Here is a 24,923-nt window from a genome sequence, read left to right on the forward strand (position 1 = left end):
TGGAGGATAAATTTGACTTGTCATCTATGAGAATAAGAAGTTAGAAGTGTTAGAATTAAGTTTGGATAACATGGAAAATTCGGTATGATTATTGATTTCTATATGGAGAATAGAATTTTGAGGTTTAAGATGAAATAAATAGATATAAATGAGTTTAAACATGTATATTTGAGTTAAGAATATGAAAGGGAATGAAGCTGCGTATATCAAGTACGTAGTACGTATTTGCAAGCTCAACTTGGAATCCTTCAACTTATGGACTCCCCTTTCTGAAGCTACATAGTACGTAAGTCATGGTTTTGAGTTCATATTTCAGCTGGCAAACTAATGATACATCGGAGCCGATCTATCATGCAAAAACAGCAGAAGTCGAGGCCGATTCTCATCTTGTTGCAACATGAGATGATCTTAAATGTAACTTGAATGCATTTGAGTTTTCTAATCATTCTCTTCTTGATTCTTACATTGTCCCTTATGACCCTTTAATTTCATTCACATACAAAAATTTGAGTTCATATTCCTGCTCCAAACGCCAGAAACTCATTAAGGACCAATACTGCTCAGATATGATGCCTGGTGTCTTCGATGGGGTTTCTCTAAGTCGATTTCCCGTGCTTGAATATCAGCGAAGCATGAATCAGTTTAACTGTAACACGATAAGTGATGAAACGTGTGTGTCTGTGCAAAGCATTGCAACGAGAGAGAGAAGAGAGGGACATGAAATCTGAGATTTTTGCTAACCATGTTTCTGCTATTCTTTACTAGAAAAGATTTGGTACATACTTCTGCCAACCTGTAATTGTTGGATTAGAAGATGAAGACAAACCCTTCATTTGCAACATGGATTCCAGTGGAGCCAAGTGGAAGACCAAATTTGTTGCTAGAGAGGTGGCGACATGAGGGCCTAGGGACCCTAGGTTTTGTTTTAAATGTTCTTAATTTTATTTATCTTTACTTATTTATTTATTTATTTTTATTTGATTTTATTCTTTTTTTATATTTATATATTTCATCATTTAATATTTATCTTGATTTTTTAAGGGAATCCAACCAATCAAAGGTAAGCAATTAGAGTTGAATTTTTAAATTTAAATTTTAAATTTAAATTTTCATGATTAAGACAACCGAAAAATTAATTAGTACCGAAAGGGCACTACAAGAGTGCTAATCCTTCCTTGACTGTAATAGACTCCCAAACCCGACATATTTATGGTAAAACGCAGATCATGTAAAATGGTGTCCGACCTACCTAAATGTTTTTAAAATGGTCGGTGGCAACTCTAACCTATTTTTTCAAGTTGAAGCCCAATTTCGAGGCACAACCGAAAGACGGTCGTGACATCTTGGCGAATCTGCTAGGGACAAGTGAGTTAGGTCGAAATTAATTTCTGGTTGTTTTTTTTAGCGAAAATTACAAGTTTAAATTTTAATTAATTTATTTGATTCTAATTATTTATCTTTGATTATTTTTCAAATAAATAGTTGCACTGACGTTTTTTTTTCAATGATTTCAGATTTTCAAAATTTTCACCTTAGGCTTTATTCCCGAGATCCAAACCCTTTTCAAGTGGGGGTAAAAGCGACGTCTTCGTGAGAATTTATTCTCCGTGCGGGCCTAGCAAGTAACCTTCGGGATTCATATACCTTATGTCTTCATGTGAATTTATTCACCGTGCGGGCATAAGGGAATGTTTCCTCTCTTTGTTTAACTTAGTCCACATAAGCTTGTAATGGGCTTCGAACTAAGGGTCTGGCAAGCCCAAGGGGGCACCAGCAAGGAGAACCCAAGTACCTTTCTATAAAACCTAAACCGGGAGACTACAAGGAGTTAGAGCCCACCCCAAAACTTCATTTCAGACCCTAGGCTATTTTGAGATTATTTCCTGCTTTATTTTCTGTTCAAAGCATGTGAACTAGAAATTTATGCAGTTATGACTTGTTCAAAATTAACATGCATGATAGAGATCATGTCCGAGTAGGAATAATAAGCATGTGAGGTAGATATCATGTGGGGTAGGACTTTTTATTTTCATCATTCTTTTGATTATTATCTTTACCTCACTAACTCTTTTCATTTTTGTTCTCTTTGATTTTATTTTCATCTTTTTCACCATTCATTCAAAAGAGGTGTTGATCCACAAAAAATGTGTTCGTTAAATATAAATAACTTGCATTAATAGACAAAGGGTTTATAATACAAGAGGTGAAAAGCTTAGAAGTTTGGCTATGGTTAGAAAAGACTCAGAATGGATCGGGTTTACACCAAGCACAACAAAAGTCAACTTTTTGAGCTGGCAAAGGTTGCAGGGGCAGACAAGAAAAAAGGTTGATGACATGGAGAGTCTATTCAAAGAAAACAAGAACTAGATGACTGAAACTGAAGACCACTGTTGACGAATTCAAGAAATAGGCCAGTATTCGATGGGGGGCTCTAATGGCGTTTTCGTTAGGGAACATGACTCAGCAGAGAGTAAAAACTATAGATGCAACCATTCGAGATTTCTTGAGACAAGTACTAAAAGCAACTCGTCACCTGTACGGTTTATCCAGAGAAGTTGGAGATGTTCGATAGGGTATTCAACCGGTAACAGACGAAGGCAGAAAACTAGTCAACCTGTGAGAAGTTGTTCGGAGTCTAGAAGACATAGTGGTTTTTTTTTCTCTTAAGAAATAACACTTTTGTCCCCAATAAAAGATTATTTAAAATAACAGACACATTTTTTGATCAATGCCTTGAACATTTCATGCATCATGCATTCTTGAATATTTCGCATTATTGTTTTTCCTCATTACATTAACTAACAAGAGATATCTCATAAAATGGATGAAAGTAAGGACACTTCCGAAGCAGAAATTCGTGTGTCTGAGGGTATTTCAAAAGAAGCCATGACAAGTGAAACAATTGAGAAATGGGGAGCAAGTGCAGATTAAGTCCCTAATCTAACTCGGGGACATCCAAATAAGGAAGAAGATCATTTCATTCCATTTTGCAGCATCCTGTTTGAACTTTGTTTTTTACTTTCTCATATTTATTTTTGTAACTTGCTCTTGAACTTTCTTTTTAAGGATATTTAAATGAATTTATGTTGAACGTTAAACCAAATTTACAACTTGAAATTATTTGAATATCAACTTAATCAAAAACTCTGTAAACGATATGAGTTATAGATCTTTGATATTGTGACGTGATAATAACCTTTTTCCCAAAAAGACACATTCGAACACTATACCCTTTTTCTTACAAGAACCGACATAGCCTTATCCTTTCATAAGGTAACAAACAAGAGGCTTGGTATTAAGTATGCATAGGAGCGAACAACATGGGGCATCTCTTGTGTATGACATTACTATACTTTTATTGAGGATGTTCAATGATGATCATGATCTTTACAGATGGAATAGCCGAGTAGGTGAATCTAGTTTAGGTCAGTTGCTTAGAAATTGAACTCTAAAAATGAACGTTTTGACTTTCAACAAACACCTAAACTATAGAGGTTTCTTCTTGACAATCTTAAGAAATTAACTCCGTAAAAGCTGAGTTATTCCACTAAGGCAATTGGTTATAGAGGAAACTCGAAAGCCTTGGCTTTATGAATAGATTACGTTCAAACCATGACATTGTTCAGACACTTGGCAATTCGGTGTTTGCTCCACTACTATTGTCAAGCCGAAGACTTTATGATGAGATGAACCCTTAAGTTAACCTGATAAAAATAATTATAATATTAAGATGTCCCTCTAAAGCAATTGGTTAAACGCCCCAACTTTATGGATTCGGCTAGCCATCTAACAACAAATTAAATCAAATTTATCTAAGCAAGAAATTTTCGGTAATGATAAGGGAGTTAAGGAACACCTGTTATAGTCAATTTCACACGAGCACTCAGTAATTTCATTTTTAGACCGATATTTCTGCACTGCCTTTGTTAGAAGAGCCTACAAAGCTTGAACAAATGGAAGATTTCAGAGGACTGAAATAAAAGGTCTAGTGATTGATTATGCTAGTTGCATCATTTTATCCGCATCCAATTAAAATGCCAAGTCAAGAAAAAGGCATGTCGCAATGACAAAAAAAGGACATTTTTTATGGCTGAAACCTTAGAAAATAGGAGGCCAACCTAAAGCCAACTCATCCATTTGAATGTTTTTCAAAGAGCTATAACTCTTAAAGCATTAAAAGAGGTATTGATTCCTTTGATATTCTTTGAACTCGTGTTTATAATTTGATTCGATTTGATTGCGAGCCTGAATTAAGGGACAATGTTTTATAGAATTCTTCTATTTTCATATCCTTTTTTTCCCTCCAGAATAAGAGAAAGGAAAAACATTTTCAAACAGGACAATCTCAAATATGAAAGGTCCTGAAAGGTGCTAAGGCTCATTTTTCCTCTATTGAAGAAAGAACGAACAATGCCAAATTTCGAGCATTTCACAAGACAATCAGTCCAAGAGATCAGATAGAACTTGTGACATTACAAATAACCTGAGAAGAAAATGGGGCATGGTCGATTCCAAGGACAAGACCAACAGGCAAAAATGAGGCTCCATCTAAGGGATAAAACAAAATTAATTCATGTTGCATGCATCTTAGACATACTTAAGAGCATCACATTTATCATTTTTAGTAAACATAATTTTTTTACAGCTTTTTGAGTCAAGTTTCAACTTCAAGATGAAAGATACTCGATTCAAAAGCACATTCAAAAGTTGATGGTGGTTGCTTGACCTCATAGCGAAGGGGAAACTGTCTGACAACAAAATAACTTTCTGAGTCTCGTTCAGAGTCAATTTCAACTTAACAGCGAAGGATATTGAACTCGATCCGACATAATTTATTCGAGATTGGATTTCAACTTCACAACAAAGGATATCCAACTCAAAGCAACATACAATACTTGGATTTCAACTTCACGACGAAGGATATCATGCTAACTCTAGATTGGATTTCAACTTCACGATGAAGGATATCCAATTCAAAGCTCAACTTCACGGTGAAGGGGTTTCCCAGTTTCATTCAGAGCCAATTTCAACTTCACGGCGAAAGATATTGGACTCGAAACAATACAAGCTTGGATTTGAACTTCACGACGAAGGATATTCTAGTCAAGGCTCAACTTCACAACGAAGGGGCCATCCACAATTTCAACTTCACGATGAAGGATATCGTGCCAACTCTAGATTGGATTTCAACTTCACGACGAAGGATATCCAATTCAAAGCTCAACTTCATGGCAAAGGGGCTTCCCAGTTTCATTCAGAGCCAATTTTAACTTCACGGCGAAGGATATTGGACTCGAAACAATACAAGCTTGGATTTCAACTTCACGACGAAGGATATTCAAGTCAAGGCTCAACTTCACAACGAATGGGCCATCCATGGTTTCAACTTCACGACGAATGATATCGTGCCCACAAGCTGCATCCACCTCTAGATTGGATTTCAACTTCACAACGAATGATATCCAATTCAAGGCTCAACTTCACAATGAATGAGCCATCCACGATTTCAACTTCACGACGAAGGATATCGTGCCCACAAGCAACTTACTCAAGATTGGATTTCAACTTCATGACGAATTATATCCAATTCAAGGCTCAACTTCACAACGAATGAGCCATCTATGATTTTAACTTCACGACGAAGGATATCATACCCAAAAGATTGACCCAACTTCACGACGAAGGGTCATCTACCACAACAACACCGAAGTCTTCAGGTCAAGTTCCAGGCTTCACGACGAAGTATTTTGAGCTAGAAGACAATCCAGGAGCTACTTCCCAATACTTTGAGCTCAACTCAACTTCATAACTAGGGATATCATGCTCAGGAGGTCCACGATTTCAACTTCACGAAGAAGGATATCATGCCCAATGGATCGACTTAGTGTCACAACAAACACTATCAAGTCTCCAACCAAAGAGAACTGGACAAAAACTTGTTGTCTTTTTTTTATCTTTGCCCTATTCTTGTTAACACAAAAATGTGCAAAGAGGGGTAGCTGTAGACACCCGTTTTTATCAGGGTTTACAAAAATATTATATTATATTATATTATTTATTTATTTATTACTATTATTATTATTATTATTATTATTATTATTTATTTTTTGTAGGCCCCATGTTCAACCCACTCAAACACTACCCAACAAACAATTGATTTCCCCTTCCATCGTGCCACTACCGCCACTAACTAAAACAAATTCCATTTTCTTTCGCTTTTTAAAGGGGGCCACTAGAAATTGAAAGGTGGGACACTAGGCGTGGGGTTCTTTCCCTTGGCCTTCTTTCTCTTCCTTCCATGGTTTCCACTTTCCAGTTCCCAGCATCAAATGGCAATTTCATTCCCACATTTTATTGGCGTTGGTCTCACGCTCTCTCAGGGGCTTAAATATCAAATCAACTTGGAGCCACTGGTGGGAAAAAGGATAACCCTGTTCCAATTTACTCTCTTCTCGTAACCTTATTTCATCGACAAGTATTAGTGCATGGCTGTCATAATCGAAGTAATCATACAAAACCCCTGGTTCTGTTAACAAATACTCATCATAAACTTATCTCCAACCAGCTCCATCTTTCGACTCGGTTCAAAGTTGAGCTTCTTTGTTGGGCTGAAATCCGAGAACAGAAGTTGGTAAACAGAGAGAGTGAGATTCTTTGCCAGAATCATACCCGGAAATCATTTGAAGATGCGATAGTCGTGAAGGATCCGACTTTACAAAGTTGGTAAGAGCATAGGGACCTTCGATTCTGAAAATGGGATGATAGGCACAAACGAAAAAGTGAAGAGGGAAGAGCTCGGGAAGCTTGTGCCCGGTGGGAGTAAGATGAATACTGCTGAAATGCTTCAGTCTGCCTTCAAATATGTCAAGTATTTGCAAACTCAACTTGGAATCCTTCAACTTATGGACTCCTCCTTCCCGAAGCTGCGTAGTACGTAAGTCATGGTTTTGAGTTCATGTTTCAACTGGCAAACTAATGCTACATCGGAGCCGATCTATCATGCAAAACAGCATAAGCCGAGGCCGATTCTCAGCTTGTTAAAACAGAAGATGATATTAAATGTAACTTGGATGCATTTGAGTTTTCTAATCATGCTCTTCTTGATTCTTACATTGTCCCTTATGACCCTTTAATTTCATTCACATACGAAAATTTGAGTTCCTATTCCTGCTCCAAACGTCAGAAACTCATTAAGGACCAATACTGCTCGGATATGATGCCTGGTGTCTTCGATGGGGTTGCTCTAAGTCGATTTCCCGTGCTTGAAGATCAGCGAAGCATGAATCAGTTTAACTGTAACACGATAAGTGATGAAACGTGTGTGTCTGTGCAAAGCATTGCAGCGAGAGAGAGAAGAGAGGGACATGAAATCTGAGATTTTTGCTAACCATGTTTCTGCTATTCTTTTCTAGAAAAGATTTGGTACATACTTCTGCCAACCTGTAATTGTTGGATTAGAAGATGAAGACAAACCCTTCATTTGCAACATGGATTCCAGTGGAGCCAAGTGGAAGACCAAATTTGTTGCGAGAGAGGCGGCGACATGAGGGCCTAGGGACCCTAGGTTTTTTTAAATGTTTATAATTTTATTTATCTTTATTTATTTATTTATTTATTTTTATTTGATTTTATTCTTTTTTATATTTATATATTTCATCATTTAATATTTATCTTGATTTTTTAAGGGAATACAACCAATCAAATGTAAGTAATTCGAGTTGAATTTTTAAATTTAATTTTCGCGATTAAGACAACCGATAAATTAATTAGTACCGAAAGAGCAGTACAAGGGTGTTAATTCTTCATTGACTGTAACCGACTCCCGAACCCGACATATTTCTGGTAAAATATAGATCAGATAAGATGATGTCCGACCTACCTAAATGTTTTTAAAATGGTCGGTGGCGACTTTAATCTATTTTTTCAAGTCGAAGCCCAATGTCGGGACCCAACTGAAAGATGGCCGCGATAGTAGGATAACAGAAAAGAAAATGATGGCTTATCTTATAATCTCAAGGATCGAATGGCTCAATTTTGTTAGAGAACAGTAGCAAATTTTTACTTGAAGATTGATCGTGAATTAAAATAACACGCAATCAGTTTCCAACTTGAATTCCCGTACGAATGAAAGGCCTACAAAATAACACGACCTGTTGAGAAATTTCGTAATGAAAACGTTAAATGGAGTATCAGATATCTTAATTTTAATGGTCTTCACTGTAATCCCAAGAGGTTGTGATTTTAATTTTTTGAATAAAATAACTCTTTTTAAAGAATTAATCCTCTCATTTAATCTGGTACTATACAAGGAACTGGATGACTATTTGCAATTAATATTTATTCCGATAATATTTCTACAAAAATCTCAACCCCTGATTGTATTGCATTTAAGAAGAAGAATAGCAAGTATTTTGTTTATTTTCTTTTAAAAAAACTTAAATAATCACAAAATACATACATCTATTACAATTTGTTACACACTCCCCATTAGCAAGTAACACACTTTTTATTACAATAAAGTGCTAAGAATGAATGGGGTCTACAGAGAGATGATAGGAATATGATTTACATATATATTTATACGTACGAAGACAATGTGACCAAAAGCTATATTCTTCCATTTTTGATACAAAGTAATATGTGAATTTGACTTGCAAAGATATCTTAGAGAAAATCAGGTAGCTTCCATTGATAAAATCTCAAGTTCAGCCCACCACAATGGCGAGAGTCTAGGCGTAGCTTGTTCTCGGCCAATATGAATCACTTCTCCCAATTTTGAAATTATTTCTTTCATGGTTGGTCTTTGCCTTGGATCTGCTATGATGCATTCTTTGATAACCTCACAGATTTTCTCAAGTTCTTCAGTTTTGAACGATTCAAGCGTTGGATCAATCATCGAGCTCATCTTTGATTTATCCATCAGGTATTCATCTGCCTGCGGAGTTTCATTGATTTTGATATTAGGGATGAGATTACAGTATATGAAGTTATCAGATCATACCAAAACATACCCATTTCTCGATCGGTCCTTGTCCTTCGGAGTACGGAAGCTTCCCGGAAATGGTTTCGAGTAACAATACTCCGAAGCTATAGACATTCGCTTCTAAATCAACAAAAGGTGGCAATTCAGATGAATGTTGTGATTCAGCACCACCTAAGGTCTCAGACTTCAGTGCAGGCGACAAACAACCAATTTCCCCTAGCTGCGGAAGTTAAAAGAGGAATGATAATGAGTCTTGTATATGAGTTATCGACAAGAACAAAATGGAAACAGGATTTAAACCAAAATCGGTGTACCTTTGCAGCATAATCGTCCGCTAGATAGATAGAAGATGAACTTAAGTTTGGATGCGCTAAGGGTGGATTTAAATCATGGTGCATATATTGAAGACAATAAGCCACCCCCATGATGATCCTCATCCTTGCATTCCAATCAAGATGTTCCATTTCTTTAACTGTAAACAATGAATAAATATTTTAAGCTCTTGAAGAATCAATATCAAGTAAAATATTTGTTACAAAATATATGTAATTGGCAATATTACCATGCAGATGCTCGAAAAGGGTTCCATTTGGAGCATATTCAAACACCATCATCCTGTTGAAAGGTTCATCCTCCTCACAGTAGCCAATGAGGTTGACGTAGTTCTTATGGTTAATTCTCGACAATTTATCGATCTACGGTAAGTTCCAATATGAAAAAGTTAACAACCAGGAGATTCTAAAGTATAAAAATTGGTTTCATTTATGGCTAAAAAGTAGTAATGTTTAGGTTTTGTGAATTTAGAAACAACAAACCTTTCTCCTATAGGCTTTCTCTGAGTTTTTGGACCAATCTTTTAAAGAAGAAGTGCTAGTAGCTGCAACAGCGATCTCAACCCCACTGGAAAGTGTCCCTTTGTAAACTCTGCAACCTCCAATTGTGTCAATTATATTGCTAAAATCCTCGCAAGCTGTTTCGAGTTCCGCTCGGTTTAGCTTAGGCACTCCTGCGTGTCCAATATATTTTAATCGGTCTAGACATTATCTAAGATCGAAACATCTCATGCTAAGTAAATTAAAATGTGCAACATGAACAATATATATTTGAAATTACCTGTAACAAAAGCTTTCTGAAGCTGTCCACTTAATCCGGTTTTCCAGGGACCGATCGTTTTTGCAGCTCGTTTATGATACATGAACAGAAACACCAGAAACACAAGAAAGATGACCACACAGGGAATGATAATGAGAAATTTCCATGAACTACTGGAACCAGACCCTGAAGGTTGTTCAGCATCTGCTTCTACACCCGTTGTATCAGTCTCAGGAGGAAGCAGTTCAACTGGTGAAGGTCGATGTTTATTTTTTTCCTTTGGCACCGCGGGGAAACTCCCACTACTTCGGTTAGTTGGCAGAGAAATGATCTGATTGTTGGACGACATGCTAGCAGAAGGTAGAGCTGGGAGGTTCTTTGACTGCTCAAGCAGCCTACGACGTGCAGAAGGGACATCTTGTATGTTATGACCCATTTGTTGATCAGACAAACCTACTTAAGAGAAAAACCGTCATTCTTTTCCTGAAGCCATACTCGATTTTTCAATTTGGTAATTGTTATACTCACCAGGCACATTCTGGCAGCAATCGTCTTGATGTTCGGCCAGCGAGTCCTTTTGCCTTGTAAGAAGGTAATTCATGTGAACAAAGAGAACTTGAGAACACAAATAACGTAAACAACAACATGGAGAAGAAATTAAAAAGATATACAAGTTCATACTGTGCTAATGGAGAAGCATTGAGGTAATGTATGAGAGCTCCTCTGATCGGCATGAGCAACGAACCCACTCTGCTCAGTTGTTTCAAACTGCTTTGCCATAGGCTGTCAACTTAGGCAATCAAGTAATCAGGAAGATAGAAGAAGGCTTGGACTTATTAATAGGTTTAATTAATTATTTAAAACCACTCCATAAACTGAAGCTCTTAATCTCCAACATGCTACATATCAGTGCAAAATATGGAGAAGTTTTGCAGAATTGAGTTCAATATCCTAACAAAATGTACTAATTCAAATTGCTTCATAGAAATATCAACTCCAACTGTAGAATGAGGTCTAGAATGTGTGATTCCACAAAGCCTGGAATCGACATGAGCACTAGAACTAACAGATTAGTTCCCAATACAAACCAAAGATATAGGCATATAAATGAAATTTTAGGATGATGAACCTAAAAAATGAATCTGCTTTGAGAAACATATAATCTTCTCTTAACAACAAAGTTCAAATATCGAATTCTACAGCAATGAATATGGTTCTTACCATAGTCCAAACTTCCTATTTACACAACCAATTCCGGTAGCTGACATCGATGTAAGGTTTTCATCAAACTGCAGTTCAGAGAGCAAGTTAAGCCTCTCAAGACCTGAAGGGATGCTACCCTCCAACTTGTTGTCACAAAGTAACCTAAGGTGTAAGGTGTTTTAGTTAAAGCTAACAACGAGCAAAAAGCATAATTCATTGCATAAAATATACTAAACACGACACTTACAAGCGTTTAAGAGATAACATTTTTCCTATTTCAGCTGGAATTGTTCCACCCAAATCATTTTCCCTCAAATCTAATAGCTCCAGCTTCGTAAGCTCTCCGAACTCCTTTGGAATGGCACCGGAGAAACGGTTTTTGTAGAGAACACTGGAATATGTGTTGGATAAGAGGGTACAAGATTACAAGAGACCCGAAGTTGAAGTAGATAGACAACTTGAGATAAAACACGAAAAATCCACAGCAAAGATTGTGAAGCATTACAGTGATCTTAAGTGGCTTAATTTCCCCAGCTCAGGTGCCAATGTTCCTTCCAAAGAAAGAGCAGCCAGATCCCTAGAACAACAAAAAATGACCTTAGAAGATTCATGCATTCAAAGTTTACACCATACACAGCTTCTAAACTAAAAACTCTTTAATTATGCACCATACTCTCTGTTAGGCCATTCACATGCTAAACTCGAATTAGCTATCCAACGAGGAACATATCGACGATTCTTCTTTAAGAGATTATGCATATTTCTTATATATTTAAGAGGGACTTACAGCATTTGTACTTTACCATCGACACAATGAATCCCCCACCAGAAGCATGGGGTGCTGTCATTGGAATTCCAGTTTGCAAACGCACCATAAGGATCAGAATCGATTCTGGCTCGAAATTCCAACAAAGCCAAACCTTCATCTCCAAATCCAATTAAAATCAATGTAAAACAAGAGAGAAAAAGAGGAAGACAAGAAATTTAATGGAACAGAAAAGGTAAACAAACCAAAAGGAAAAATAATCAAACAGAAATACCCGAAGGAATTACCATCAGAATCAACGGCCAAAGACCCTTCAGTCATGAAGCATTGAATCAAGAACAAAAAGGTTATCACAATGAATCCAATTCGTTTCCATCTATTCATCATTTCTTTATAAGCCAAACGCTGCAATGGCCGAGGTTGCAAAGACATCTGCCAACAGCCACAACGATATACAAAATCGCCAGGTTTTTTTCCCCTTAATACAAAACACCAAACTCTTCTAAAAACTCACTCCACAAAAAGAAACAAAAATGACACCCCACACTAACACAAACACCAAAAGAGGAAACAAAAAGAATCTCTACGTTCCTTTTGGTTGACTAGAAAACTTGACACAAAAGCAATCTTTTTATCTTTGTTTTTTTATGCTATTACAATTTTATATTACAAACAAATGTAAATTCACCGCCTTCGATGACGATCATCGCATCCGGATCCCTCATTTTTTCAGTTTTTAATTTGATCTTACAACACTCTTAACATATTCATGTTAATTTATCAACGTTTGGAAAGCTCAACTTCTCTTCTTACAATCTCCAGAGAAGCTGAAAAACCAAAAAAAGAAAAAGAAAAATCAAAGAACATGAGAATGACTTTGATAGCAAGCAATCCAATAAAAGGAATAAAGGTCTACAAAATGACTTATGGAACACACACTCTAACGCTAGCTTTTACAGGTGAAGGACCTTTCCCTCCACATGCATGAAGAATTGAAATTAGTATCATAATAATCCACCATTCTCAAGAATGACGAACTTAATTTTATAGGGGAGTCGAAAATAGATTATCAATAAAAAATATAAAGAAAATATCTAAAATAGATGATAATTTAAAAATTTTAAGAGCGACTGCCCGCTCGCTGTCTGTTCATCCCTGACCATTCTCATAATTCATTGGTTCTGCAGTAGCTTAATAAAATTGAAATAAATATTACAATGTTGATGTCACCTTCTAGAATTGCAATGTAGTATAATATCCATCCACGATGCACATAATACACATTAGCTTAATCTAATCAGAAAAAACACTGCAATATACCGATGGTAAAGCAGAAATGCGAAGTAGATATACGATTGAATACGAACTCTTAGAACACCCAAAACAAAAATCTATAATTTCCCATTCGAAAACAACACAAAACAATGAAGGAGGAGATGGACTTACCATAAAAGGTGCAGAAAGATCAAAATTCGTACCTGGTTTGAAGCTATTGTTGCAATTGTTAAGATTCCGTCAGAAAAATGAAAAGAACAATGAAAGTACGGCGTTGATAGATGCGGTAATGGACGGTAATGGTGAAGAAAGAGGTTTCTGATAGAAGATGAACTTGAAAAAAAAGGCAGCAAAGAAAAAAAATATGGAAAAATTTTGGAATTTAAACAACAGAAACTAAAATAAAATAAAATAAACAATTCCCAGATTTTTTTTTTCTATTACTGCCCTTTTTTACACGATGAGCTCAGAGCAGCAATTCCTTCTCTTCGACCATCATTGCTCTGTTTCTCATCGATAGAGGTTTGTATTTTTTATTTTTTATTTTTCTTGAGAAATTTTCCAGTTCTTTTTAATTTTTAATTTTTTTTATCATTAGCTGGAGCTTGAGGGGCCCACCAGCTACCCTACAAGCTGCGTTCTGTTTTACTTTTTTCCCCCTATTTTTTCCACTTCTTTTTTTAGGATTATAATTAAAATTTGCTATTTTTTAGGTGTATAATTAATTAATTTGTTCATAATTAGTGTTGGCGGGAAGGATCACGGAGAAGACAACTGTCAACCGTGGCCCCCACAAAACATATTCAAAGGAAAAAACGAATAACGGTAGTGGTGGGCCCCACCTCCGTTGTTTTCGGACGCGTGTTTCTCTAATTTTTTTTATGAATAAATATTACCGATTGACCGGGCCAACAAATTGCGTTCGTGCTTCTCTCTTTTATTTCTAACGATGTTGAGGAGAAAATAAAATAAGATTGAAACTCTCTTTGTTTCACTTTGTTTCTGTGTGTAATAGTAGAGATGGCAACGGGCCGGGTATTGGTCTACTGTCTCCGTTTCTGTTTAAAAAACTCGTACTGGTCTCCGTTTAAAAAATCGCGGGAATTTAAATGGGGATCCCCATCAGGTAATCGGGGAAAACCGCGGGGAAACGGGTATCTCCGTTTAGCATACGGTTATTTAAACGAGTATCGGGCCTGGTATATATATTTAAATTAAATATATAAATATTATATATATATTTTTAATTTAAATTAAATTTATTAATATTATATATATATATATATATATATATATGTATGTATATATAATAATTATTTTTAATATTTATATGGTCGGGTATCGGGCCGGGTAATCGGGGCGGGGATTACTAAACCCGTCCCCGTCCCCGTTTAACATAAACAATTTTTCCTAATCCCCATCCCCGTTTAGCTTAAACGGTTTTTTCTCGTCCCCGTTTAATTCGATTTTCAGTTGTTCCCGTCGGATTCGGATTTTTTTATCATCCCTGTGTAATAGTTTTCCTTTTAAAAAAAACAAAGTGAAATAATCATTCCTCTTCATTAAACATTTTTAAAAAAAATTAAATTATTTTATTTTCTCTCTGACGTAATCACTTTTATCATAAATTGCTCTTTCTTAACGGGAACAAATTGATTAGTGGTTAATCTATGTGAGGAGAGGATCGAAAGGGGAGGGAGATACGAGTGCGAGAGTTGGAACCGTGAGAGAGAGTCTGTCCTTTTCCCGGGTATGGCTTAGGGGTATTTATAGTGATCTTAATTGGCAGTGTCAAATATATGGTCATGAAGACTACTTGTAGGTCAACAGGTTAAATAAATTTGGTTGTCAAATCTTAAATTTTGCTCTAGTAGATCATGTGAGACTATTATAGGTCTAATTATGGGATTGTAGCCATATGGGGAGTATAAGACTCTAGTTAAATTCATTGGTGGAAATACTATATCTAGATTGTATCTATGGAGGTATAATAATTGTCCCCCTTAGTTGAAAGAATGCCATAAAGTGTCTTGATCCAAGAGTTATGGTGAAAAATATGACGATTATCTCTCGATTTTGTCCAATATTTCCGAAAGACATTTCCAGAGGCATCAACTCACTTGGAGGATAGAGACTCTTGCAAAGGGTGATGTTTCTCACATAGTAACATCTTACGTAGAGGATAGCTTCTCTTCGTAGAGGATAACATTTTATGCAAATGATATGAGGATGTTAGGATCGAAGATGCTCAATTTGAACAACTGAAAAATTAACAAGAGGGGTGAATTGGCAAAAATTGTTTAGGGAGTAAGGAGAACTAAAATATAGAAAGTTTTGCACAGCGATTTATAGTGGTTCGACTTATCAACTAAGTCTACCTCCACTACCTTAGCTTCTCACTAAGGATTTTCCAACAAATCCACTAATTTGTTCTTTCTTTTTCAAGGATCAAGAGTAACCTTTACAAACTCCATAGTTTTTCACTTGGCTAAACTAGAACCAATCCCCTTTACAAAAAGTAAAAAGAAGTAAACAAATAAAACCTCTTAAAGGTAAGGTGTTTACAAATTAAAGCTCACAAAAACAAAATATTTACAAGAGACAGTAAAATAGGAATAAAAAACTCTTCTCTTGTGTTTGATTGCTTGGATAGGTGTTCTAACCCTTCTTCAAGTGTATTGGACTTGTATTTATATGTTGGAATGAGTTTGTGGCTGTTTCTAGCCGTTTGGGATGATTTCTAGCCGTTTGGGGATATTTTCTCTGCAAAATAAAATTGTCAGTACAAAGGGTATCAGTACTCCTATAAGGACTATTGGTACTACCTTTTTTATTTTTAAATAAAACTAGACGTTACTAGCCGTTGGGCTTGATGGTATCGATACTACTATGTTGAGTAGTATCGGTACCCCTTTGGGTATCAGTACCATTTTTGCATTCTGGAATTTGAGCAATGCTGGTAGTATCGATACTACCAAGAGAGTATCGATACTTCTCTTACCTAGGGTATCGGTACCACATGAACAATATCGGTATTGTTCATATAATATCGATACTGTAAGAACATTATAGGTACTACGTATGTTGAAAATCAGTTTTGTCCTCAAAATCACTTTTAATGGACTTTGAATTATTTTTGAAAACTTTGAATAAATTCAATTCAAGTCCAAAAACATTTTGCCTTAATTTTTTATATCAAAATATAGTTCAACAATCTCCCCTTTTTTATATAACAAAACATTTGAAAATTTGTTTTTGACAAAACTCCTCCTTAATAAAATATTTAATGAAAAATATGCTAATTGTTGGAAAATGTTCAGCTCCCCCTTTTTTATTGAGAAATTGAAAATTTCAAACCATACTTCTCCCCCTTTTTGTTATATAAAAAATAATTCAACTTTCAAGTTCAAAAATAACATTGGAGAGTAAGTGGTAATTTTGACATTAAAAAACATTTGAAAAATCCAAGCTCCCCCACAAAAGGTGCATTCCAAACAAAAATTTGACTTTAAGAGCTTGACGCTTAAACAAAATTGAATTTTAACAAAGAATAACAAATATGTTAGTAGCACATGAAATTCAATATATCTAAGTCTAAAATACTTTGCGCAATACCAATTATTGAAATTACATGTGCATAAAGTTATTCAAAAATGTTATGCATTTGAAAAATAGATATCTATTGTTAGAGAGATATCATTTGCAATAAATCATATGCATAAACATTTAAATTTAGGTAAAAAATTAAAATTTGAAAAATCAAAGCATTTGATAAATTGTTAGAGATATATCATTTACATTTAAAAACAATTTTGATCAAAAATCATTATGATTAACTAAAAATTATGATAAAGTATTAAAACTTTAAAATGTTCATCATAACACCTTTTTAACATACATGAGATAGGAAACATGAAATCATTTAAAATCAAAACTCATGCATGCATAAACCTAAATGAGCAACTAATTATGCAAAATCAAAAAGCTTTTAATTTTAAAGGTTACCCATTCCTTTTCAAGTGTGGTTAGAGAATTTGAACATCTTCATTTTCATAACCATTGCTCACACACACCTACAAAATACATTTAAGTAGATTTTGGTATCCAAATTGCTTTAGATCCTTGAACATTAGTTTCAATGCCCCTTGTTCCCTTAGGAATCCATACTTGTCTAATTTTAAAACGTTTTCCTTTCTTCAAAGGACAAGTATGTTCCAAATGACCATAAAAATGGCAATGTGAGCATTTTGCCATTTTAAACATAATGAGTTGTTTTTAGAAATTAATTCTTTTTCTTTTGTTAAGCTCTCAAGCTTAACTTTCAAATCAAAATTATCTTTTTCTAAATCATTGATTTTGACTTTTGAAAGCTCTAAATCATTTTTCAAAATTTTATTTTGTTTTTCAAAATTTTATTTTGTTTTTCAAAATAAACTTTTTCTTTTAAAACCAAATCATTTTCAACTTTAAGTTTTGAAATTAAATTCTTATATTTGGAATTCATGGTCTCAAATTCCAAATATAACTCATTATAAGAAACTTGTAACTCATAAAAAGAATAATAATCAAATTCATTTGAGTTAGAAGTTACCATTGAATCTTCTTGGATGGCCATGAGGCATAGGCTGGCTACTTCATCTTCATCATTGGAATCATCTTCATTATTCCAAGCTGCCACAAATTCCTTTTTCTTGCTTGATCCCTTCTTTTTTAGGAGGGGACATTAATACTTGACATGCCCCGTTTGACAATTAAATGACACCGAGTGACTCTTCTTCTTGCTCGATTTATGCTTCACTTTCTTAGAAGTCATGAATTTCTTGAATCTTTTGAAGGGCCTGGCCATCTCTTCTTCTTCATCGTCTTCATCCACCTCTTCATTTGAATCTTGATTGCTCTCATTGGTGGACTTGAAGTCAATGCCTACCTCCTTCTTTTTCTTGTTTTGATTCTCTTCATCTTTTTCCCCTTCCTTCACCATCTCCTCATGAGTGATAAGAGAACCAATCAGCTCATCAAGAGTGAGCGACTTTAAATTCTTAGCCTCAATGACCATCGTCTTCTTTAATTGCTAGGACTTTGGAATAAAGTAAATCATCTTCCTCACAAACTTCTCATTAGGGATTACTTCTCCAAATCCCTTGAGACCGTTGACAATCACGAAAAAACTATCCGTCATAGCTTTGATATATTTATCTGGTTTCATCTTGAAATTCTCGTAGCTATGGTTGAGAAGACTTATCTTGGTTTCCCTCACTTCATCGGTTCCTTCATAAGTGACTTGGAGCTTATCCCATATCTCCTTGGCATTGGAACAAGAGAATACTCTTCCATATTCATTCAGGCCTAATGCACAAAAGTATATGTGCATAGCCTTAGCATTGAGTTGAAACTTCTTATTCTCTCCATCACTCCAATTGTAATACCCCAAATATCAAATCAGAGACTTTAGTGAAAAGTTTTAAAATTTGAGGATTAATTTGATTAAATGATAAAAGATGAGAAAATGCTTTGGAATAGTGTTTTAGATTAAATTGTAACAATAGATGAATAAATAGGGCATTTTGGTCCTTTAAAGGAAAAATGAATTTAAAATTCATTCTTAATAAGGTATTAAAGTAAAAGGGAAGAGCGGAAAGTAAGTTACCTAAAGTTATCTATTTTCTTCCTCTTTCCCGTGGAAAAACTCTCCTCCATATCTAAAGGTAAGATTTCATTTGGCTAGCTTTTCTTTCGTTTTTGGTTGGTTTTTGAAGCATTAAATATCATAGAGGCTTAAGGAAGGGTTAAATAAAGTCAAAACTAAGAGATGGAAGAAATATTGTAGATTTAAGAAAATGGGTTTTGGAATGATATGTTAATATATGATTTTTTTATTGATGTTTACTAGTATATTTGACTTGTCAACGAAGTATATGAGACATTAGAAGCATTGGATAAGTTTAAAAACATGTTCGCAAAATTGGGGTGATTCTTAGATTGAACTGTTCTTGGGGGAATTTAGAAGTTTTAAGAAGCTAAATGAAGGAAAGTTAGTGGGGATAAATAGAGAAGAGTTTAATAGTATTGTTGGGTGTAAACATAAGGAGATTTGACCAAATTTGGGTAAGAATCGGGCTAAAAAATGGAAAATATGGGTATGGGTATTGAATACTGATAGAACAGTACCGATACTGTAGGCTTAAAATTTGAAGAATAAACAGAGCAGTATCAATACTGATGCAAGTAGTATCGATACCGAGAGGGGTATCGATATTATGAGAAAGGTATCGATACCATTAATAACAAAAGTAGAAATGGTTTCGATACCGTAATAGAGTATCGGTACCATAGTATAGTAATATCAATACCATGGTAAGGATATCGATATTATTGAGTCAGAAATTGTAAGATGTGATATGATTGTTACAGAAAATTTAGTAAAAGTACTTTTGAGTATTGTTTTAGTATAAATGTTAGGGGATGTACTAACAATTGATATTGTTGTTTTTAATGGATGGTTGATTAGATCGAAATCAAGCTCCCGAGTCAAGCAAAATGAAGGGCAAAGACATAGTAGCTGAGTAATCAGATTTGCGTTTTGGGATATAATAGCGAGACAAACAATGTGAGTGCATTGTATTATGTACTTATATGCGATGATAGTCATAGATGTATGATTTCCTAAAATATGTATGGTGATTACCAAATGGAACCATGTGTACAAAACTAAGAAATTCATAATAAGTTATGAATTTCCGTATGGGCACTATGTGTGCAACTCATGGAATTCATCATATGTTTGAACAATCGTTTCAGCACTATGTGTGCAACTCACGAAATTCATCATATGTTGATGAACAACCGCTTCGACACTATGTGTACAACTCACGAAATTCATCATATGTTGATGAACAACTGTTTCGACACTATGTGTGCAACTCACAAAATTCATCATATATTGATGAGCAACCGTTTCGGCACTATGTGTGCAACTCACAGAATTCATCATATGTTGATGAACAACTGTTTTGGAACTATGTGTGCAACCCACGGAATTTATAATATGTTTATGAATGACCGTATAGGCACATGTGTGCATTGCAACGAGATAATAATAACATGAAAGTAATGAATTGGCATTTGATTGATATGAAATAATGATATCATGATTTCATTGTACTATTAGTCTTGCCTCACTAAGTAAATACTTAACGTGTGTTGATTTCACGCGTAGGTTATAATACAAGAGGAGTAAGGAGATCATCAGACATCAAAGAAATTGTCGCCTCGTCAGTAACAATACGACATTCGTGTATACTTTTGATGTATTTAGTTGGCATAGAATAGATTTAGTAAAAACGCTTTGAAAAGTAATTTATTTCACATGATATAAAATGGTGAAGTGTTTGAAAATTACTTTTTGTTTATTTATTTAAGTTTAATGCATGTTTTATTATTAGTAAATTAAATTGTTTTATAAAAAGGAACAATATTTTTCTGGTTTTCAAATGCTGAACTGTTTTAATTGTGATGTGACATCTGTATCTTGTGTACGAAAAGGTATACAGAAGATGGATGTTATATTTATTGGTATCATAACTATAGGTTTAGCTGATTCTCGGCCGAAATCGAGTATATTTTAATGTAAAAAAGGGTTTACATGCCACTAAGATGTCAAGCTTATTGATAGGGTATAGAAAGATTATGATAGATGTCTCTCCTTACTAACTTAGGTATTATCTTTATGTATGTTATACTAGATGTCGGATTCTAAGAATTCAAGAAGAGCGACTAAACGAGAGAATATAGATGGATTGGGTAGTAAAAGTTATGAAGATAATAGTGGACATTCGATTCCGTCTGAGAACGCCTGTGCACCGACACATCAGGGTATGCCAGTGTTAGAGTTTGGACCTTTTATGCAAGCTATTGATGCTATATTGACAAGTTTTCAACCTCCTCCGCCTCCTTCTGCTCCTCCAGCATCATAAATGTTAATCCCTAAGGAGTTAAGAAGTTTAGGAGCTCTTGAGTTTTGGGGAGAAGAAGGTGAATGTCTAATGGATGCTGATTTATGGTTGAACAATGTTATGATGATGTTGAAAAATTTGCAGTGCTCCTATCATGAAAAATTGGACGGAGCTGTATCGTTACTCTAAGGATCAACTCGTGTGTGGTGGTTAAATACGACGATGTATGCATCACCTGAACAAGTGCACTGCCAATTCTTCCAAGATGAGTTTAAGAACAAGTATATCGAGGAACAATTTATGAGGTCAATGTTGTTGAAATTTCTTAACTTGAAACAAGGCGATCGAGTAGTGCACGAGCATGAGGCTGAATATAATAAGCTTAGTCGTTATGCTACCGAGGTGGTTCCTAATGATAAAGCTTGATGGGATTGGTTTATTGAGGGTCTAATGCCTAAGTTGAAAGAGATGATGTTGGCCTTAAAATTTCCTATCTTACAAGAAGTTATTAACTAAGCTAAGGCTATTGAAAGAGCTCAAGAGGAGACTTTAGCAGCAGAACAGAATTTACAGATGAGAAAAAGAGTGGGAATGTCTTCAACTTTCCATCATGTTAAGAGAGGCAAGGGCTCAAGTTCCCGATTTACTAACAGATATAGTTTTACTGTCGCTTCTCATAAAACTAAATAATCTCAATCTATTATTGCTAGCTCGGGTAGAGCTTATGGAGAAAGAAGTAATCCATATCAGACATTTGGTAAATTTCACCAAGGAGTATGTAGAGTGCTCTCTGGCGCTTGTTTTCTTTGTGGAAAAATGGGTAATTATGCTTGGAACTGTCCACAGAGATCCAGAGATAGATCAGTGCAAATTGAGAGATCAATAGTAGCACCTAGTAGAAGTAGAGGAAGAGGAAGATCAGGCGGTTAATCTGAGGCTGGCCAGCGACAAAAGACTCGGGGAGTGGCCCGAATTTATAATATAAAGATCGGTGAGGATCAGTATGATCCGAAGATCATAACATGTACATTCCATCTTTTTGATGAGCCTGTTTTTTGTTCTAGTTGACCATGCTTCTACGCACTCTTATATTAGAACAAAGTTGGTTATAACTAGAGGAATTCCTTTAGAACCAATTTCTAGTGAAATGATAGTGGTAAACCCTATGGGTTATAGTACAAGGGTCGCTTGGGTGTGTAGAAAATGTCCAATTAAGATTCAAGGGGTTGTGTTATCGACAAATTTGATGGAGTTGTCGTTTGATGAGCTTGAAATCATTTTGGGCATGGATTGGTTATCTCTACATCATGGATGGGTATATTATCTCCGGAAATGATTATTCTTAAAGGATACGAAAGGCTTCAAAATTATAGTGATGGGTGATAAAGTGAAATCACCACCCAATGTGATATCGACCATGTAACACCCCCAAAATCAAGGCTAGTGACTAAAATATAAGTTTTGAAACTTTGGGGTCTGATTTCAAAGAATTAAAAAGTTTAAGGATTTAATTGGAAATTTTGTAAGTAGGAATGATTAGTAAAGATGGAAAGATAGAAGGGTATAATGTTCATTTGACAAGAAAATAATTAAAAATTCATTGGATGTGTTATATTTAACACGTGGAGATGATGAGGAAAAGAAGAAAAAATTATCTGGAGACATGGAGAGCTATTTTCTTCTTCTCCAACGTGACTTCATGGATAAGGTGAGAATATTTCTAGTTGGTTAATTCTTGCACTTTAGTTATGGGTTTGATTCTTGAGGTGCTAGGAAAGCTTAAGGAAATCTTAAAGTAGTTTAAAACTCAAAGATGAATAAGTTATATAAGATTAAAGGTAAAGAGGTTGTATGTGAAATCTTGAGAAAGAGTTAGAAAATACGTTTTGAAGTGAAATTTGACTTGTCATAAGAAGGATTAAGAAGTTTAAAGCATTAGAAATGAACTTAGAACACATGGAAAGTTTAATGAAATTCTTTGATTCAAGAGTTATAGTGAGATATTGAAGATAATGAAGTGTTGTAGTGTTAAAAGAGGGTTTAAGTATGTATAGATAAGTTTTAAGGTATGAGGAGAGATAAAATAGTAGAGTTTAGGGGCAAAATGTTGAATTTTTGGGTTTAAGGAACTGATTTTTGGATCGGTAGTATTGGTTTTGGTTGGGTAGGTATCGATACTACAAGGTAATTTATGAGGAATTTATGCATGGGGTATCGATACTTGCATGAACAGTATCGATACCATAAGGAAAGAGTATCAATATCAACGTGAAGGGTATCGTTATCGGGGAACATCGAAGCTAATTTTGGTATCGATACCGGGGTAGGGTATCGGTACCCTAGCATAGAAGTATCGGTACTGTGAGGGTATAACCGATACTACTTAAGTGAAAAATATGGAAATTAGTTCTTTATTTAGTTTGGTTTGGTTTGAATATTATCGAGTAATCCGAATCCCGATACTCATTGGAATATATTCATGTAGTTATCGATAAAAGGCAAAGTTAGGATAGGCCATCGGAGTAAGAATTTTGAAAATGGAACAAGAGATTTGTATTGGCAAGTAACCAAGGTGAGTACATGCTATTAGGAATAAGTTATGTAAGGGAATGAAGACTTGCGATGAGTCTAATTCCAATATTAGGTTATATGGATGCTGGAACACAAGCTTATAGTGATATGATGCTAGATGTATATGATTAAATACATATGTTTAGATGTTAAGTGCATATCCATATACGATCTATGTGAATGCATGTATATGTGATTGCATGTCTATATGAATGTCAGAAAATGTGACTCTATAAGAATGTTATACCATATATATATGATATGAACATGTGATATGTGAACATAAGAAATTAAGTGGCATGAGCTATGTGACCATATGAAAGTAAGAACATATGATATGAGATACATGATAAAAGATATGAAACTCCATGAGAGTATTACATGATATGTGATAAGAAGCTATGAGTTATATGCTTATGTGATCTGAAAATGAGAATGTGTGATAAATATAATTAATAATGCCCATGTTATGTGTTATGAGAGCTAGGGGTATAGTTGGCATGCCAAGAGTCGAGGGTTCTACGTGGTCCTTCAGGACATATATGTAATCCTTTGGAACATATATGTGGTATTTCAGTACACTTATTTGGTACATTGGAATATGTATATAGTTCTTAAGGAGTTATCTTTCGAGACATATGTAATATGTGGTCCTTCGGGATATAGTGGTCATTCAAGACAAATTCTACGCGCACCTGGTGGGAATTATACGAGCTATGGTGACAGCTTATGTGCACAACCTCTATGTACTCACATACCTTAAGTTCTCAGAAGTATACATGGGCTGTAAAGAGAATAAATAAATCAATTGGTATGATATTATATGTGCTCTTTTGTGAAATGATATATGTGTTCAATGATGTGTATAAGAACGTTAAGTATATGTTAATATGATAAAAAGGAAGTAATGATAAGCATGTTAATGATGATTTATATATGTATACAAGCATTGTGTTACATGATATGTACATGCATTTATTGATTAGTTGTAGTTTACATTATGTATTTATATATCTCACTAAGTCAACGACTTAGTGTGTGAGTGTTTCACACGTAGGTTTTGACGAGCTTATGGATTGAT

The 24,923-nt window shown here is 35.0% G+C and overlaps 1 protein-coding gene across 1 annotated transcript; it reads right to left on the reverse strand.

The window, feature by feature from the left end:
• Nucleotides 1-8,597: 8,597 nt before the first annotated feature.
• Nucleotides 8,598-12,845, reverse strand: LOC120145994 (protein MALE DISCOVERER 2-like). Its single transcript, XM_039159672.1, has 13 exons — nucleotides 12,332-12,845; nucleotides 12,066-12,198; nucleotides 11,784-11,855; nucleotides 11,526-11,669; nucleotides 11,297-11,440; nucleotides 10,721-10,858; nucleotides 10,604-10,656; nucleotides 10,097-10,528; nucleotides 9,799-9,989; nucleotides 9,546-9,678; nucleotides 9,298-9,455; nucleotides 9,012-9,203; nucleotides 8,598-8,935 (listed from the first exon to the last, which is right to left on the reverse strand). The coding sequence occupies exons 1-13, from the start codon at nucleotides 12,474-12,476 to the stop codon at nucleotides 8,675-8,677; spliced, it is 2,196 nt and encodes a 731-aa protein (XP_039015603.1). The 5' UTR covers nucleotides 12,477-12,845; the 3' UTR covers nucleotides 8,598-8,674.
• Between the last annotated feature and the right edge of the window lie 12,078 nt (nucleotides 12,846-24,923).

Source organism: Hibiscus syriacus, unplaced genomic scaffold (genome assembly GCF_006381635.1).
Source record: "Hibiscus syriacus cultivar Baekdansim isolate YM2019G1 unplaced genomic scaffold, ASM638163v2 tig00110895_pilon, whole genome shotgun sequence".
In the NCBI taxonomy this organism is placed as follows: domain Eukaryota; kingdom Viridiplantae; phylum Streptophyta; class Magnoliopsida; order Malvales; family Malvaceae; genus Hibiscus; species Hibiscus syriacus.